Source organism: Nicotiana tabacum, chromosome 7, assembly GCF_000715075.1.
Source record: "Nicotiana tabacum cultivar K326 chromosome 7, ASM71507v2, whole genome shotgun sequence".
Classification (NCBI taxonomy): domain Eukaryota; kingdom Viridiplantae; phylum Streptophyta; class Magnoliopsida; order Solanales; family Solanaceae; genus Nicotiana; species Nicotiana tabacum.
The window spans coordinates 11,800,039-11,818,415 of record NC_134086.1 but is presented as its reverse complement, the minus strand read 5'-3'; the positions used below and the strand labels follow the sequence as shown (position 1 = coordinate 11,818,415).

At 37.4% G+C, this 18,377-nt stretch overlaps 1 protein-coding gene across 1 annotated transcript; it reads left to right on the top strand.

Annotated features, from left to right (window-relative positions):
- Nucleotides 1-10,788: 10,788 nt before the first annotated feature.
- Nucleotides 10,789-17,376, top strand: LOC107778664 (protein PHR1-LIKE 3). Its single transcript, XM_016598954.2, has 6 exons — nucleotides 10,789-11,130; nucleotides 14,604-14,680; nucleotides 14,964-15,018; nucleotides 15,822-15,900; nucleotides 15,988-16,057; nucleotides 16,865-17,376. Exons 1-6 carry the CDS (start codon nucleotides 10,926-10,928, stop codon nucleotides 17,252-17,254), a joined length of 876 nt encoding a protein of 291 aa, XP_016454440.1. The 5' UTR covers nucleotides 10,789-10,925; the 3' UTR covers nucleotides 17,255-17,376.
- The last annotated feature ends 1,001 nt before the right edge of the window (nucleotides 17,377-18,377 follow it).

Sequence of the window (18,377 nt, the reverse complement as noted above, 5' to 3'; positions counted from 1 at the left end):
TTTGTTCCTTCTGGGAGAGTGAGCACTGGAGCGGATGTCAATCAATTTTTTAGCTCCTGAAAACTTTGTTCACAAGCGGCAGACCATTGGAACTTGGTAACTTTTTGTGTTAACTTAGTCAATGGTGATAATATAGAGTAATACCCTTCTACAAACCACATATAATATCCTGCTATCCCCAGGAAGCTACACACTTTTGATGGTATTATAGATCTCGGTCAATTCTTTACTGCATCAATCTTCTGAGTGTCGACACTAATACCCTCGTCAGATATCACATGGCCAAGGAATGCTACTGAGTTCAGCCAGAATTCACATTTGGAGAGCTTAGCATATAACTTACAATCCTGAAAGGTCTATAATACTATCCGCAAGTGGCCCGCATGTTTCGTAGAGCCGTCAAAATGGGCATGGCCCATGAGGCTAACCCAACCTAGCCTGTTACTTGGCTATGGTTGGGCTAGGATTTTTTTAGCCTATTTAAAATTGAGGCTTATAAGTCCCGCCCAAGTCAGTCTGCTTGCCCTTGAGACTTGATCGAGGCTAAGCTTGGGCTGGCATGTGGGCCAAAAATTAATTAAATTCAAATTAATTAACTATTAAATATTTAGAAAAAGTAAAAATTAAAAAAACTATTAATTATAATCTCCATTCCTCAACCCTAGATTGCTTATTTACCCTTCCATATCAACTATAATTTAGATTTTTGATATGCATGTAATATGACAAAATTAGTTTTTCTTTTGCTTAATTAATAACAAACTCAAAAAATTTTAGGTGGTCAATAATAATATTTTTTCAAAAGAAAATATTACTTTGAGCGGCCAATAATCAGTTTGGATTACTTTAATATATTATTAGTATTTAAAGTGCTCTTCAGTATAGAAAAAGATCAGTTTTAAATACATACAAAAAAATTTGAGCGCTGGCAAATTTCAAAAATTTTATGGACTATAATGATGAAATCGGCAAATGATGTTAATCCTAAATTAGAAACCTCAGTATATAAACTTATTGAAGCAATCTCTGAATTTGAGGAAAATGAAAGAAAAGTATTAAGAAAATATTCATGTAACTTTAAAAAAGAAGAGCTAGAGATATAGAAAATTTACATTTCAATTACGAGATTTCTCGTCAAATATCAAGTTTTTTGTACGCTCTAAGCAAACAGAAGTTGTTTATATGATTAATCGAACTACGTCACGAAAAAATATTTAAAGATTTAAGGAAATTCTTTTATCTAAAAAAAGTTGAAGAGCCGACGCACGGTCCTCTTAAGGCTGGTTTGGGCTGGTCATTTTTAAGGCCCATTCATATAGCGGGCCAGCCCGTCCTAGCCCACTAAATTTAAAAGCCCACGAGGCTTGTGCTAGGCTGGGTTGGACTGGCCCATTTTAACAACTCTAATGTTCCGCCTCTGGACGAGAATACATCAGAATATCATCAACGAATACAATCAAGAACACATCAAGATAGGGCCCGAATACACTATTTATGAGATCCATAAAAGTTGTTGGGGCATTTGTTAGCCCGAACGACATCACCAAGAACTGAAAGTACACATATCTCTTCCGGAAGGTCGTCTTTGGAATATCCTTCTCCTTAACCCTCACCTGATGATACCCTGAACGTAAGTCAATCTTGGAGAAATACTTGGCACCCTAGAGTTGGTCAAACAGGTCGTCAATCCTTGGAAGTGGATACTTGTTCTTTACAGTAAACTTATTCAACCATCGATAATTGATGCACATCTTTAACGATCCGTCTTTCTTCCACACGAACAAGACTGGCGCAACCCAAGGTAAAGTTCTAGGCTTAATGAAGCCCTTATCCAACAAGTCCTTCAACTGCGCCTTTAACTCTCGCAACTCTACCGGGGCCATCCTGTATGGAGGGATAGAGATCAGTTGAGTGTCAGGCAACACATCAATGCTAAACTCAATCTCCCTTTCGGGAGGAAGGCCTGAGAGTTCATTTGGGAAAACATTTGGAAATTCATCAACCACGGGGATTGGTTGTAGAGTAGGCGGCTTCGCCTTCGCATCCCTAACGCAAACGAGATGATAAATGTAACCTTTTGAGATCATCTTCCTTGCCTTAAGATAGGAAATAAACCTACCTTTCGACGTAGCAATGTTCCCCTTCCATTCAATGACGTGTTCACCAGGAAACTGAAACCTAACCATCTTCGTACGACAGTCAACATTTGCATAACATGAGGCTAACTAGTCCATTCCTATTATCACATCGAAATCAATCATTTCTAACTTAAATGAATTCGTCAAGGTTTGACGACTACAAATCATCATTGTGCAACCTCTATATACCCCCCTAGAAATCACAGAATCTCCTATTAGAGTAGATATCACAAGTGGTTTACTTATCAACTCAGGTTCAACACCAAACTTATTAGCCACAAAGGGTGTAACATATGATAATGTAGATCCTGGATCAATAAGCGTATATACATCGTAAGAAAACACAGACAATATACTTGTAACAACATCTGGAGATGACCCGAGATCATGTCGACCTACTAGAGCATAGGTTCTATTTTGAGCACCACTCGAACTTCGCACTGCACCTCCACCTCTACCACGACCTGTTGACTGCTAAAAACCCCGTGCTGGAGGTCAAACTAATGAGGAAGAACCAGACACAGATCCAGTCGGTTGAGCCATACCACCACCACCTCTATTAGGACAATCCCGCATCATGTGGCCAGGTTGTCTGCAAGAATAGCACGCATCAGAACCTCGATGGCATAGTCCAAAGTGGGTATTTCCGCACTGATCACAACAAGGTATTGGTGGCCTCATCTGACTAGTATCCCTATGATATTGTAAGCTTGATACCCGTGAACTCTGACCTGGACCAGAATAGGTAAATCGATCATACCGAGGCCTATGAAACTGTAGAGGAGCACTAGCTACAGGTGGAGCCAAATTCCTCGAAGATTGGGGCCTAATACTGCCTCTGAAGTCATCAGAATACCCTGCAAATCTTGCCCTCTTATGTTGGCCCTTATCCTGCTCCCTATCTGCCCTTTGCTGGCGCTTACAATCCTCTAGGGTCTATGCATAAGCCTGAATACAGGAGATATCCATGCCTTCCACCAAGGAGGCTGTCGTGCACTCATTTATCAAATATGGTCCCAACCCGTTCACGAACAAATGCACCCTATCACTCATCTCGCCCACCATATGGGGAGCATACCTTGCTAAAGAATCAAACTGCATACTGTACTCTCGCACACGCATATTACGTTGTCGAAGGTTCAAGAACTTATCAGCTTTAGCTCGTCGTATCTTAACTGGCAAGTAGTGACAAAGAAAGGCCTCAAAAAATTTCTTCCACACAACTGGAGGAGCGTTCGGACCCCTGGATCTCTCCCAACTATCATACCAGAAAATTGCTAAATTCCGTAGCCGATAAGAAGCCAACTCTACTACCTCCATATCACTAGCATGCATAACCTGCAGTGTATGATGAACCTGGTCAATAAAAGTTTGCGGGTCCTCCTTGGGGTCTGATCCGGTAAACACTGGAGGCTCTAGATTAACAAAATCAGGAACTCTCGCACTAACTAGTTTATCAACAGCAATGGTATTCTGCCTCTGAGCCTGAGCAACTACCAATCTAGTCAACAACTACACCGCACTCCGCATATCCCGGTCTATAGTGCCGACAGAGGAACTGGAGGTGCTGGGTGCCTCCTAATATCCTCTGGAGGAGACGGAATAGATGAGGTATGAGATGACATCTCACTCTGAGCCTCACTTTGGCCTACTCTGGCTGGAGGCGCCTGACTGGTACCCTCTCCCCCAGCTTTATCAAGTCATCCACTAATCGCTTGCTTCCTAGTCGAAGGCATCGCTGGAAAAAAACAAGGTGAATATTAGAGACGAACACTTATGACTCAACTCTACACACAATCTAGATTCAGGAAGAAGGTAACAACCATAGATGTCATATAGCCTCCGATTATAAATGTGGCACGCTACACATCCATGATCAAGACTCTACCAGACACGGCTCGTAGACAACCCCTAGGACAAAGTTGCTCGGATACCAAGTTTGTCACGACCCAAACTGGAGGGTCATGACTAGCACCTGGGCCATACTTTCCGAGCACCAATGTATATTTTATCTAACCTTCCTTACTATCTTTAAGGGCTGATTAGATCAATATAAATGGTAGACATGAATCCTAAACAACCAACAATGATAGCTAATGGCACGAACATATATAATATGTGACGATAATGCTATCATGAAGCTATGTATCAGGTACGAGCTGACAATCTGCCATGAGAGACTATACAACAAAAATCAGTCGACAAGGCAATCCAAACTATACAAGAGTCGACACCTGTCTATGAGCTTCTAAAAGAACATAAGTGCTGCAACATTATCGGAACAGGCCCCTGACATGCCCATAATGTATATAACAAAAATGCATACCAAGACCACGGAAAGTCCGGAGAGGGGATCTCGCCAATAACCGCTGAACTGGGCAGCCTACTGTGGTGGGGGAGATGCGTCTACCTATCTATCAGGATATGCAACACGACATGCAGTGTCCACAAATAAAAATGACGCTAGTACGGTTAAAGTATAGAGTATGTAAGGCAGGAAAGCATAAGTAAGAACAGTAATGTAAACATTGGATAAAGAATATACAACATGTAACATATGGGTACCTCTAAGGGCTACTGACATGACACACACACACACACACACAAACTTTTAAAACATACACCTTTGTGGGCATCATCATCATATTGTACCTGGCCATAATAGGCTCTGTAAAAACGTCCCCGGCCATCGTAAGGCTCGATAGAATCATACCCGGCCACGTGGAGCTCGATAAAACTCAACTTATCAGTAGTTTCACAATAGGTTCCGTACCCGGCCGATTATAGCGCGGCTCAGTAGAGTAAAATAGATACATATATATAATGCATGCTGGACTCATTGGAATCATATTCTGAACCATTCGGAGTAACGTAAGGTCGGTAACCTCCGTACATGATATTAGGACTAACTCTTCAATATGGATCTTATAGGAATCAAGAAGTACCAACAACATTCATAACATAAGAATAAGAGAAGCAATATCAACATCGACTGTTCCATAAGAAGAGAAATAATATAGGTACTGCTAGCTTCTAAATGTGGAGTATCTTTGGAAGCTCGTTTATTATATTATGTACAATTAGAGTCGTGCAAAATAAAGAAATGTATAGCCTCACACACCTTGTATATACTGCCCAACCTCAAGCTATGCAAATGTCATGACTCCTTAGTTTACAATAAGATAAATGATGTTATCGTTATCGCTTAAGCATTGTAACTATTATATATCGACCACAACCTATTTTACGATGAAACGGACAACACCTCCCCTATTTTTATATAACTTTTCACAAGTCAAAACAATCACTAAACAACCCAAACAACATCAATAATAATCATAAGCCTCCCAAAATAGTCCACCAACCAATAACATTACTAACAAGCCTTTCGATATATATCTCACAAGTTCTAGCTTCAACGACTTAGCCGCAACTTGGATAATCTTAAATACATGTAGAGTAAGAGGTTCCTTACCTTTAAGCAGAAAGAACAACTCCAATTTGACCTTGATTGACCATGAAATATCCCTCCAATACTGCCACAAGAATAAGGACGCAAAACTAGCAATCAATTAGGATTTTTCGGCACTAGAATCACTTTAGAAGACTTGAAATGACCTAGGGTTGATATTACAAACTTGAGAGAGTAATTTACAGAACATAAACCACTTAAAACAACCTCCCACACGAGCTGGAACAACACAAAAATCAGCAACAACAAGAAGAACAAGAAACTTACTAACGCCACGGGATTCCTGACACTTGATTTGTGTTGTTTGCCCTTTGTTTGAGTCTTGGATCATGAGAGAACTTTGAGAGAGTATTTTTAGGGTTCTAAGGTCTGAATATACTGAAATATAATGAATTAAAATGGGTTGAGGTATGTTATATATATCCATATGCCTTAAACTGCCTAAGTGGGCCCCATAGAGAGCTACTTGGGCAGTCTCGCAAAAATATGAATATCTTTCTACTCTGAGATCGTATCGACGAACGGTTTAATGAGTTGAAAAATATACTCATAGAAATTCAATTTGGTTGGTAGATCACACCATAAGTCCAAGTAAATTAGGAGAAAAACTTAGTAACATTTGACCTAAAGTTTAAATAAAGTTATGAACGAAAGTTGCAACAACTTTTGTCGACTTTTATTTCATAACTCGTTTGACTTCAAGACTTATGATACGAATATTATATGATTCAAATTCCTTAAAACTCGACCTCTTGAGAATATTAAGCACCTCTAGTTTTACCCGAAAATACGGGTTACAACATCCTTGATTCGTTTAACTTCTAATACTTGTTAACCACTCTTATACACCCTTGTATCATTTAAGGCCAAATATGATTAACTTCTTATCATCTCAAAGATAATCTCTTCTCGGATTTACGTCGACTAACTTATGGCATGAACTAACATATATGAATATGGGTTGTAACACTTAACCTCGACGAAGTAGTGATGAGGCTATGACAGGACAAACACGTAAATAAACCTATACGGACAGTAAATATATGAGCAACATAACAACAAATAAAGAGTTAACAAGTACTATTGGAGGGGGGCATGAGATAAGGGTTGCAAGATACGGTAACAACCGTAGGGAATGATAATAAGAGACAGTCAATAAACCTTTAACCGACAAGATTAATAGAACATAATGAATAAAACTGCACGGCATCACCCTTCTTTCTTTTACTCTCAACCTCACTATGAAACAATAACAACGGCACGACATTACCCTTCGTGCTTTTACTCTCACTTTCATCATAAATCCACAGATATGACATGATATCACCCTTCGTGCATTAACTTACAAATATGGCACAACATCATCCTTCGTGCATTAACACTCACATATGGCACGACATCACCCTTCGTGCATTAACACTCACATATAGCACGACATCATCCTTCGTGAATTAACACTCTCCCTTACCATGTAACAATGAACATATAACAAAAGGAGAGATAGAATAAGCAAGAATATGCCTTACATCAACAAAGATTCCCCAATATTAACCTCAACTTCAGAAACAATACTCAATTATCACAGATGGCTCATAAATGCGAAAAGAACGAGCAGTTTACTAATTAACTAGTTTAAGTATGGATATCATGATCAAAGAAAGAAATAAATTACAAGAAACAAGTTCCACCCGCATGCTTTGACCAAACAACAACGCATAAGTACTCGTCATCTCACATATACGTTGTACCCAACAATTAGACATGTAGCAAATAGACAAACAAGTCCTAATCCTTCAAGTCAAGGTTAACCACGACACTTACCTCGCTCCAAAGATCAACTCAAGGATCAATCACGGCTTTGCCTTTCGAACAAGTCTCCGAACCAACCAAATCTAGCAAATTATCAACCAAATGATTCAAAATAAGCCTTAGGAACTACCCACGAATGAAAAAGGTTCAATTTAGATCATTATTGAAAAAGTCAACAAAAGTCGACTCCCGGGTCCGCTTGGTCCAAAGCCAAAATTCAGAACAAAATTCAATTGCCCATTCACCCCGAGCCCGGTTATGTAATTTATTTCGAAATTCGACCTCAAATTGAGGTCTAAATTCTAATTTTACAAAAATTCTTCCCAAACCCCCAATTTCCACCATGAAAATCCTAGATTTTAGATTAAAATCTTATGAAATGTAATGAAAGATTGAAAGAAAATAGGTTAAAATCACTTAACAATGAATTGAGGAAGAAGGGCTCTTGGGAAAATCGCATCTAGGGTTCTCTAGGTTTGAAATTTTGAAGAAATGAGAGAAATCCCATCTAACTCAACTTTACACAGTTGCAGATGTCGCAATTGCGATATCTTGTTCGCAATTGCGAGAAGGAGGTAGTAATTGCGAACTCATTTCAGAATCCCAGTAATCGTACTTGTGATAAAATGGTCACAAATGTGAACCCTAATGCCCTTGCAAATGCGGACCTTTCTTCGCAAATGCGAAAATCGCCACAAAAGGTGCCGAGTCACAAATGTGACTCTGCCTTCGCAAAAACGGAAATGCCAAGTTTGCAATTGTGAAATTTTACCTCGCAAATGTGAGGACCCCAGCCATGCCCGGGTTTGCAAATGCGAGATCTGCCGCAGACACTAGAAGCAGCTATGAATTCTAAATCCAATCCACTTCGTAGCCTATCTGAAACTCACCCAAGCCCTCGGGGCTCCAAACCAAATATGCACGCAAGTCTAGAAACATCATATGAACTTGCTCACGCGATCAAATCACCAAAATAATATCTAGAACTATGAATCGGACATCAAATCAAATGAAAATTTCGAAGAAACTTTAGAATTACTATTTTAACAAACGGACGTCTGAATCACGTTAAACCAACTCCGATTCTCACCAAATTCGACAAACAAGTCATAAATATAGTAATGGACCTATACCGAATTTCGGAACCAAAATACGAATACGGTATCAACAAAGTCAAATATTGGTCAAACTTTTAGATTTATTAAGCCTTAAAACTTTCAAATTTCGACAAAAAGTGATAACTTGAGCTAGGGACCTCCGAATTCTATTCCGAACATACGCCCAAGTCCTAAATCACGATACGGACCCACCGGAACCATCAGCATACGGATTCGGGTCCGTTTGCTCAAAGCGTTGATCGAAGTCAACTCAAATAGATTTTTAAGTCAGAATTTCATGTTTTTATCAATTTTTAATATAAAAGCTTTTTGAAAAATATCCGGACTGCGCACGCAAATCGAAGAAGGCTTAAAGAAGCTATCAAAGGTTTTGAAACACAAATTTAAGGTTTAAAACTCTAAATGACCTATCTGGTCACCACAATGCTATTTTGTCAAATTATATGTACTGCACGCACTTTATTACCTTTAAATTATAGGAGCACCTATAATTATAATTTATGTTGAACATCAAATTAACATGTGATTGTTTCAAGAGAAATTTATCTCTTTAATAATGCTTTTAATTTCTATTTTGGCTAACAAGATTAAGTGTATCTGTATCAGTTAATATTTGTTAGGGAGTACTTTAGTCTCGGAATAAAAGTTTCAGCGCAAAACCAATTTTAGTTGAACACACATATAAATACCAAATACCAAGCGAGAATTTTAAAAAATAAATAATAAGGTCGCAAACATGATATAAAATCTCCATTTATTACCAAAAGGCGTAATATAAAAACAAGAAATGCCACTTATACACACGTTGCTCCCTCTATTTTGCCTCCTCTAGTATGTATATAGTTTGGGTTCTTTCCCGAAATAAATCTAGAAAAACATAATTCAATTCGATGAAAGATAATATACTACTAGCTGTTATACAATATAGCATAATATAGTGATATGCAAAAATTACTTACTTTAAAAGTATTTTGTATTTATATATTTCTTTCACGGGCTATTTTATATGTGTCATCGATTTAATTAGTTATTTGAGTTATTGAGTTTGAAATTTATATTTGTATATATTTTATAAATTTCTTAATACTACTTTAATTGTACATTTGCTGATGCTGGTGGTAGTGTTCCTTGTTCAATAACTAAAGCCAAACGATTTGGTATTATGTATGTTAAATTTTATATTAATAATTTTTGGTTAAAAGTGATTTTGGCCCCAAAAAAGTACTTTTGACAAAAAAAAATACTTGGCCGAACAGGCTATAAACCTCTTTTAGTTATACAAAAACTTGAAGTAAACATTACATTAGTTGTGAAATTTTATGTCAAAACTATTTTTTTTTATGAACCAACTAAATGATCGTTGGACAAAGAAAAAGAAAGAACCACAAGGTAGTTGCAGTAGCCATACACTTCCACCTTTATTATTCCAAGTTACGTGGCACATTTTCGTTTTTAATATATTAAAATATAATACTATTACTCTATTATATTTAAATATATTATAAGTTTTGCTTCTCTGTATCTCTAGCGTAGGGTTAAGGTGTGTACCTTATTTGTGGAAACTCATTGAGTTTGTTGTTACTGTTGTTCCTGGTGTAATTATATTACTGGAGTATAATTTTTATACAAATATCTAAAGCATATTTCAGATCACAAATTTTAAAAATCATACTTTATTTTTTTAGTTTCGTGCTCAATCCAATAATATCGAGGAAATATAAAACTCACAACTATCATTAAAGTTGTGGTTAAATGATAAGTACTCCTCTATTTTTAACTAACGGTCTCGATTTGCACTTCGAGTATAAAATTATCTTTAGTAAGAAGCGTTTGGAATTAGTCGAACCCCAAAATACACTGAACACAAGATAAAAAAGAGAATCCGGGCATTAAGCTCTCGCTATACGCGGGTCCAAAAAAAATAGGATCACAAGAGTCTGTTATACACGGCCTTATTCTATATTTTTGCAATATGCTATTTTTACGGCTCGAGCCCGATGACTTTTATTTTTGGTTTTTTATATTGAACATAAGATAAAAACCAAAAAAATAAATAAAAAATCAACCCCCCTCAAACTGCCCCACCCCACATACTACTTAAACTCTGCACACAGAGAAAAAGAGAGAGGAAAACAGAGACAGAGACAGCAAAAAGAGACAAGAGAAGGACAGTACATAACAAGACAACTCTGTCTTGTTTGTCCTTCCCCCACAACACCCCATCCCCCTCCCTTTAACCCCCCCTCCCCAACCCCAAAATCCCTCCATTGTTCTCCCCCCAAATTTTTCACATTTCTCTCATTTTTCCCCCACCACATAGTCTAACATCAAGATTCAGTATTTTTCTTCATTTTCAAGATTGTGGGTTTTTTTTTAATCTAGAAAAGAATGTACTCAACATTGCCTATAAGGAATTTAGGAGGAAGTGGTGATTATTTTAATAATATTCATAATTCAGTTTCAATAGATGGTACAAATTTACCAGGGGATGCTTGTTTAGTATTAACAACTGATCCTAAGCCTCGTCTTAGGTGGACTACTGAACTCCATGAACGCTTTGTTGATGCTGTTACTCAACTTGGTGGCCCTGATAGTAAGTCACTCATTTTCCTCTTCTTCTCTTTTTTTCCTTCTGATTTATCTGCATTTTCTTTTTCTTTTTTAAGGGGAAATAGGAAAAAATTATCTTAATTTTACTGTGTTAGAAATGTAAGTTTTATCGTAACTGTTAAATTTGATGTATGTTTGAGCGGTGAAAACAGACTCAGGTAAAGCTGCGTACAAGTAGACCCTTCTGGTCCGGTACTTTCTCGGACCCAGTGCATAGCGGAACAGACTTAGTGCAACGGACTGCTTTTCTTTTTTACTCTCTATTAGAAAATCTGGTATGTGTCCTGAGGTACATCTGGAGGGGAAACTTGAAGCAATGATAAAATTGTTTCCTTAGGTCACGAGTTCTAGCCGCAAAAGTAGCCACTATTGCTTGAACATGTAGGTTATCTATACCTTTGGGTGTGGCTCTTCGGACCGCATGAAGTGGGATGCCTCATGTACCGAGCTGTGTTTTTGTCCTGAGCTACAACCTGAAATATAGTGGAGGGTAATTTTAAACCTTAGAGAAAAAAAGTAAGGGTAAATTTGGACTAGATTTTCTTTTTTGAAGTATTTTGACACATGGAAGTATCTTAACTTTGTTTTATTAATCTGCATTTTCTTTTAAGACGGAGAAGGGTAAAAAAAATACCAAAATATCTTAGTTTCCGTTTGGACATTGATCAGTTGTTGGAAAAAATTTGAAGAAAATTTTCGAAGTTTCAAAAATTTGTTTGGCCCAGTTTTTGGGTTGATAATTTTTGTTCCACTCAGAAAACTTCAACTTTTTTAAGTAAAAATACATGTTCAAACACAACTTCTAACTTCCAAAAACTGTTTTTCGACACAACTTCAATTTTTTTTAAAGTTTCAACCAAATTTATGTCCAAACGCCTATTTAAGTTTACCATCAATTATACTTTGGGCTGTTGCCATATTTATTCTTAGCAAATTGTTTGGCAATTTGGGTTGTTGACAGTATGTCTCGACACTGAGAATGGTAATTTTTTTCCAGGAATATAATAATTTATTTTTATGTGTCGTATCTTTTTGAATTTATTGGGTACTTTATGCATTTATGTGCTGTACATGATTTCTGCAGTACCAGTGGATGTAACTGTTCATGGTCATAATCTGTGTGTATAATTATTTTGGTTCTTTGTAAAGTTTGAAACTTCCTTTTAGGCAAAAATATATACCATTTTCCTGAATAGTGTGTATGTATTTCTTTTTTGAATTTATCGGAGCAATATGTGAATCTAATGCTGTACATTAGGCTTCAGTAGTTGTTTCCTTTTTCATGGTCATAATTTTTATATATTATGTAGTTGTTCTTTATAAAGTTTTGGTGTTTTCTTTTCTTCTAGACATTTTTGGACTAGTAAAAGCAAGCCATTTGATTTTCTGCTCTTTCCTTTTTTTTTCGGCTTAACAAAAAAAGAAAGGGTCATAGTCCAATTATATTATTTTAAGGAACTTTTGTTTTTTTATTAAGTGTATTCTTTTTCTTTTTCCTTATCAAAAGTGCATTCTTTTTCCTGTCACAAAGCTTTTATATTCTTAATTACCTAATTATTAAGAAGTATCATGATTATTGTGGGTCATGTTGATAGAGATGTATGTATGTAGCTTTTGACCCTCTCACTTGGGAAAAGTAGAAACTAGGCAATTAGGGAATATGTTTATATGATGGCCTCTACTTATTTTCTTGTGAAAAGGTTAACATAATGACCTCTACTTATTTTTTATGAAAAGGTCAATATAATGGCCTCTATGCCTATATTTTTGTATTTTTTCTATAGTGCTATTTCCGCCACTGTTAACTTGTATACGATTTCTACCTTCATTAGGTAGGGGTAACGACTGCGCGTATACACTACCGGCCCCAGATCCCACCTGTTGAGAATATATTGGGTCTGTTGTTGTTGTTGTTTACTTGTACAGGATGTAAATTGTATGACATGTAAGCATATCGTCATGAGAAGTAAATGGTGAAGAAACATTTGGTTGTTGCTAATATTTTCTGGAGATAAACTTGCACTTGGTACAATTCAATATTCCGAGGGGATACAGCATCTCTCTGAACCCTGGAGGTGAAAACTTAGTGATATCCTCAGGATAGTTAATGAAGAGGGATAAAAAATTTAGACTTGAAAAGTTGATAAAAACCATGAAGGAGGGAATCTTGAAAGGGTTACTTGGTTAAAAGTCGTTCTCTGTATATTCTTAATCTAGTTCCCCAATCACTACATTTGCCAATCTTTACTTCTCGAGGCTCTTGTTTTGTTATGCCAGTCTGAATTTTCTCTCTTGTCTTCAATAAATCATGTCGGTAACTAGTAAAGTTGCTGTCATGTGACTAGGAGGTTACGAGTTCGAATCGTGGAAATAGCCTCTTGCAGAAATACAGGGTAAGGCTGTGTACAATAGACCCTTGTGGTCCGGCCCTTCCCCGGACCCCACGCATTGCGGGAGTTTTGTGCACCGGGCTGCCCTTTATTATATAGCAAATATGCTTCTTAAGATTGTTAGGCACTAAAGAAGTGACCTCAAAGTTTGATGTTCGATGTGAAAATGAATTAGCAAGTTTAAGCACGCTTGCCTATAGAGGTATACGTTCTTATGTGGGAGATCAAACCTTGTGCGTGTTAGTAGGACTGTGTCATTTGGCATATATCAGCCAGTACAAGAATGTTATTCACAGTGTTATTAGGATTCTAGCAGTTCTATAAGTACTTGGTGCACATCCGTGTAGCCATGATACAAAGCAGGAGCTCGTCTTTGCTCCTACAATCGCAACTTGATTGACCTTGTCGCTCTGGTTCCTTTTCGAAGGATTTCACTGTACTATAAATTAGGTTTTCTTTTACTTATTATATAGCTGTATTTTCGTACAGTTTTCTTTTAGTTTTTGCATCTACCTTCTTTGGTAAAATAAGCTCTGAGTTTCTGCTGTCATTTGTTGAACTTCTTCTCTTCTCGACAGGGTTCATGTTTGTCAGTCAGTATATGTGGTAGTAGTATTTCAAATTAGAAATACTATCCTTCTTCTGAGCTGCTCCTTTGAGGAAACATCACTCGTTATGGAAAAAGAAATTAAGAAGAGCCATCCTGACTTCTAAAGTTATGCTAATTTAACTGTCGGAAGGCTCTAAGGGTCAACTAAAAGAATCGTGGTAGATTTGGAATGATGGAACTATTAAATTGATCAATAAATGAAATGTTCCATTTATTAGTATCTCATTGCATCATAATTTTTTTCAATTAGCTGCTTGTATACTGGTAGAATTATGCCGTTGTGATGTTCTGACTGTTAATTTTTTTTTCTAATAGTTGTGGTGTTTCCAGGAAATCTTTCTATCTGCAAATTTTAAGAAATATTTTCTCATTTCATTTGTGTGTTGCCTTCTATTTACAGTTTACATGTACTCCTATGCATAATTTTAATTATGTGATGGTTGCTTCATTTTGCAGAAGCAACACCAAAAACAATTATGAGAACAATGGGGGTGAAAGGTCTGACCTTATACCATTTGAAGTCACATCTCCAGGTATGTTTTCTGATTGCAATTGTGTTTGAGGTTTTATTGATGAGACGGTATAGTGGGTTTTTTTTAAAAAAAAATTTTATTCGGCATTTGATGTTAGCCAAACGAGGATGAAGTACAATTTGAGTAAGCTCTCAGTTTTATCCAAAGAAGAAGTAAATAAGGTCCTTTAATAAAGGAATCTCAAGTAATTGATTCAGAGAGTTGGATAATCCTAGTAAGATGCCGTTTTTTTTTAAGTTTTCAGGCAGATGCTAAAGTCTGTATCTTTATATTTCCTTTGCAGAAATACCGCCTGGGCAAGCAATCTGCTAAAGAGGCAACCGAGAATTCTAAAGACGGTAATGAAGAACTTTTCATTAAATACGCCAGTTTCCTGCAATTACTTTATTTTATTTTGTTCTGTGTCCTTGTAATTCGCGTTGTTGCTGTTCTTTTTCTCATTTCATTTTCTTGTGCCGAGGGTCTATCGGAAACAACCTCTCTACCCCTCAGGGTAGGGGTAAGGTCTGCGTACACACTACCCTCCCCAAACCCCACTTGTGAGATTATATTGGGTTGTTGTTGTTGTTGTTGTTGTTGTGTTGTCCTTGTAATTCGCCCATGTTTTTTTAAATCTGAATAGTGTATATATAAGTGTAACTTCGAATTCAAGGAAAAGATTAGAGCTGCTGATGAGTTACTTCATCTATGCTAAAACTTAAATGTCAACCCCATTGAGTAACTTCCACATTTCCCATAAATACTACAAATCGACAATCATCACTATTGGTTTAAGGTCAGAATAGCCCCCCCCCCCCCCCAAAGTCCTATTATTACCTCGTCTAGGATAGGTTGGATTGGTTTTTCTGATCCACTTCCAACTCCTTAACCAAAATCACCTTATTACAACAAGGAGGTTGCACTTTTTTCATTTGTTGATACATACTTTGTAATTTTAGATGACTGATTTCATCGAATAAAAGTATGTACTGAATGTGGATAACACCTCTGAAGGGAGTATATAAATGATAGAATTGTTTGTAATATAAAGAAAGAGAAGAATAATTCGTTGAAGCAAAAAAGGCTGAAATGGTTGTGCTTCTCAGTCCTTTGGAAAACTTGAAACCGCAATCCCTTTATCGTTACTGTCTTGTGTTTGCAGTGTCATGTCCAGCAGAGAGTCAAGATACAGGTTCCTCTACATCAGGTTCATCAAGAGTTATTGCGCAAGATATAAATGAGTATGTTATGTCTTTTAGAAATTTTCTGGTAAAAATGGTTCTGTCTGCTTTGCGTCAAATTTGAACTCTCTTAAATTTATTCAACAGCGGTTTCCAAGTAACTGAGGCTTTGCGAGTACAGATGGAAGTCCAGCGAAGACTACATGAGCAGCTAGAGGTTTGTTACACCCCTCTTCTTGCTCAACTGATAGTGTTAGTGTACTCAGCGTCTCAGCTTCCTATGCTGCAGTCCATTTGTTGGATGAATCTGATTTCCTGTAGTCCATTTTCATTCATAATCCAAATCTTGAATTCGTTGAGAAAATGTGCTCGCATTAGACGTAATCTTGAATATCTTTTTTAGTCAGCTGGCCTCTGTTGCTGGTACTGATCTATTGTCCCTTTTCGTCTTCTTGAGCTGAGGGTCTATCAGAAACAACCTCTCTACCTCACTAGGGTAGGGGTAAGGTATGCGTATACACTACCCTCCCCAGACCCCACGTGTGGGATCATACTGGGTTGTTGTTGTTTGCACTATGTGCTTCTTGTATGATATTCCCTTTTGTATCTTTTTTGTTTTCTTCTCTATAACGGGTTAGAGTGGTGAGCAATAGGAGAGTAGGTTGCTCTAATAAGCGAATACATTGATAAGTAGCTAATGGTAGTTTCCAGACCAGGTTGAGGTCAGTAACTTTTGGCCATTTCTAGTGTAGTATGTACTAGGGCTAACTTGCTTCTTCAACTCGGACCAACTGCAACTTTAGTCTTATCAAAGGTTCTTGGTTGAAGTTCTGCTGCTGGTCGTCGTTGTTTTATCACTGTCAATGACTTTGGTTGTTTCTCCTGTGTCGTATGTGTAATTGCAGCATGCTTTCTTTGCTCGGACAAAATGCAACATCAGCTTCTTATCAAGTTGTTATACATCAGTAACTTAGTGTCACATTCTTTATTTTCTAACAAAAATCTTTGTGATTTACCAAAGTAGGTACAGCGCCGTCTACAGCTTCGTATTGAAGCACAAGGAAAATATTTGCAATCAATTCTTGAAAAAGCTTGTAAAGCTTTTAGTAGCCAGTCCATCGAACCGAATGGCCTAGAAGTGAACAGGGAAGAACTTTCTGAATTAGCAATGAAGGTTGCAAACGATTGTGAAGGGATCGTTAATGTCCCTTCGTTACATGATATTGCTCCAAGTATCGAAGACAAAAATGCTTGTCACGTGCCAGCCAGACTTGGCGACTGCTTGCTTGATGACTGCTTCCCATCAAATGGAATCGGTGATCTAAAGAAGAGACCGCAGGCTTTTACTAACGTGAATGGATCACCTATCGAAAGCAATACAAGGCAGGTGGAATGGATGATGAGTAATACATGAACAAAATTCTCTCTGGAAACAAATCAGTGTATTTTTTACCACATTTTCTGTGATGTTTCCCCCTTTCTACATCTGTTTGATCCAAGATTAAACAATGTTGCAAATGTATGTTATCTAAGTTATATCACCTTTTAAGTACCCGGTGCACTACGCTCCTGCTATGCGCGAGGTCGGGGAAGCGCCGGACCACAAGGGTCTATTGTACGCAACCTTACCCTGCATTTCATCACCTTTTAAGTACCCTTTATCAGAAATGAAGATCCTTGTGTACTAACAGCATAGTTGAACTCTAATCACTACTGTTTTCTGATACATTTTAGTGCATTCCTGCTTGTGGGCATTTCACAATGTTGCAAATGAAGGTTTACTGTCTCTTCTTCTGCTACAACAATTACGTCTCAGTTCCAAACAAGTTGGGGCGTATTATGTATTCTGCTTTGTGCTGTTTCATCTCAAATTGACTAGTTTTACATTTGTTGTTAACCTATGGCAACCCTCTTCTTTTATTTGTGCTTGTGATTTGCAATGTGAGCAAGTGCACACAGGCGCAACAAGTGGGGGGCGTAAACATTTTTCATGCGGATTCATCGCAAATTGACTAGTTTAACCTTGGTTACCTATCACAATCTTCTTTCTTTATCCGTGCTTGGAATTGGTAATGTAATAGGTCGTTTGGTTATGGGATAATGATAATAATCCCGGCGTAAACCGACAACATGTTACAACAGCTTATGCACTCGGTTGTCACATGGTAAGTGGAGCGTCCTGTAGATCCAACATGTTTGGATACCTTATGCTTTCTTAGAAACAACAGTCATGTACAAGAAGAAGCAAATCACTCTATTGGAAATAATTGAAGACACTTGTGATATCAAATTTGTCACATTCATCAGTTATTGATGAGCAATCTTGAGATATTTAATTCCGTAATCTGCTTAGTCAGAACAGAAGGGTAGAGGGTCGGGCCAATAAGCCATTGAATTTCGAACCCTGCGCTATTGTCCTAGCAATGCAGTCAGGGTATTAGCACTCAAGTTTGTGTATATTGGGCTCTAGATAAAAACCTTGATCAATAACTAAATTGAAGGAGCTTCCAACACCGGATTTTGTAGGTGAAAATGAG

What these genes read in the sequence shown, in the direction of transcription:
- LOC107778664 (XM_016598954.2), top strand. Translation starts at nt 10,926, where the DNA reads ATGTACTCAACATTGCCTATAAGGAATTTAGGAGGAAGTGGTGATTAT. An exon ending in TCAACTTGGTGGCCCTGATA is followed by an intron (nt 11,131 to 14,603) that starts GTAAGTCACTCA and finishes TTCATTTTGCAG; the next exon opens with AAGCAACACCAAAAACAATT. An exon ending in GACTACATGAGCAGCTAGAG is followed by an intron (nt 16,058 to 16,864) that starts GTTTGTTACACC and finishes TTACCAAAGTAG; the next exon opens with GTACAGCGCCGTCTACAGCT.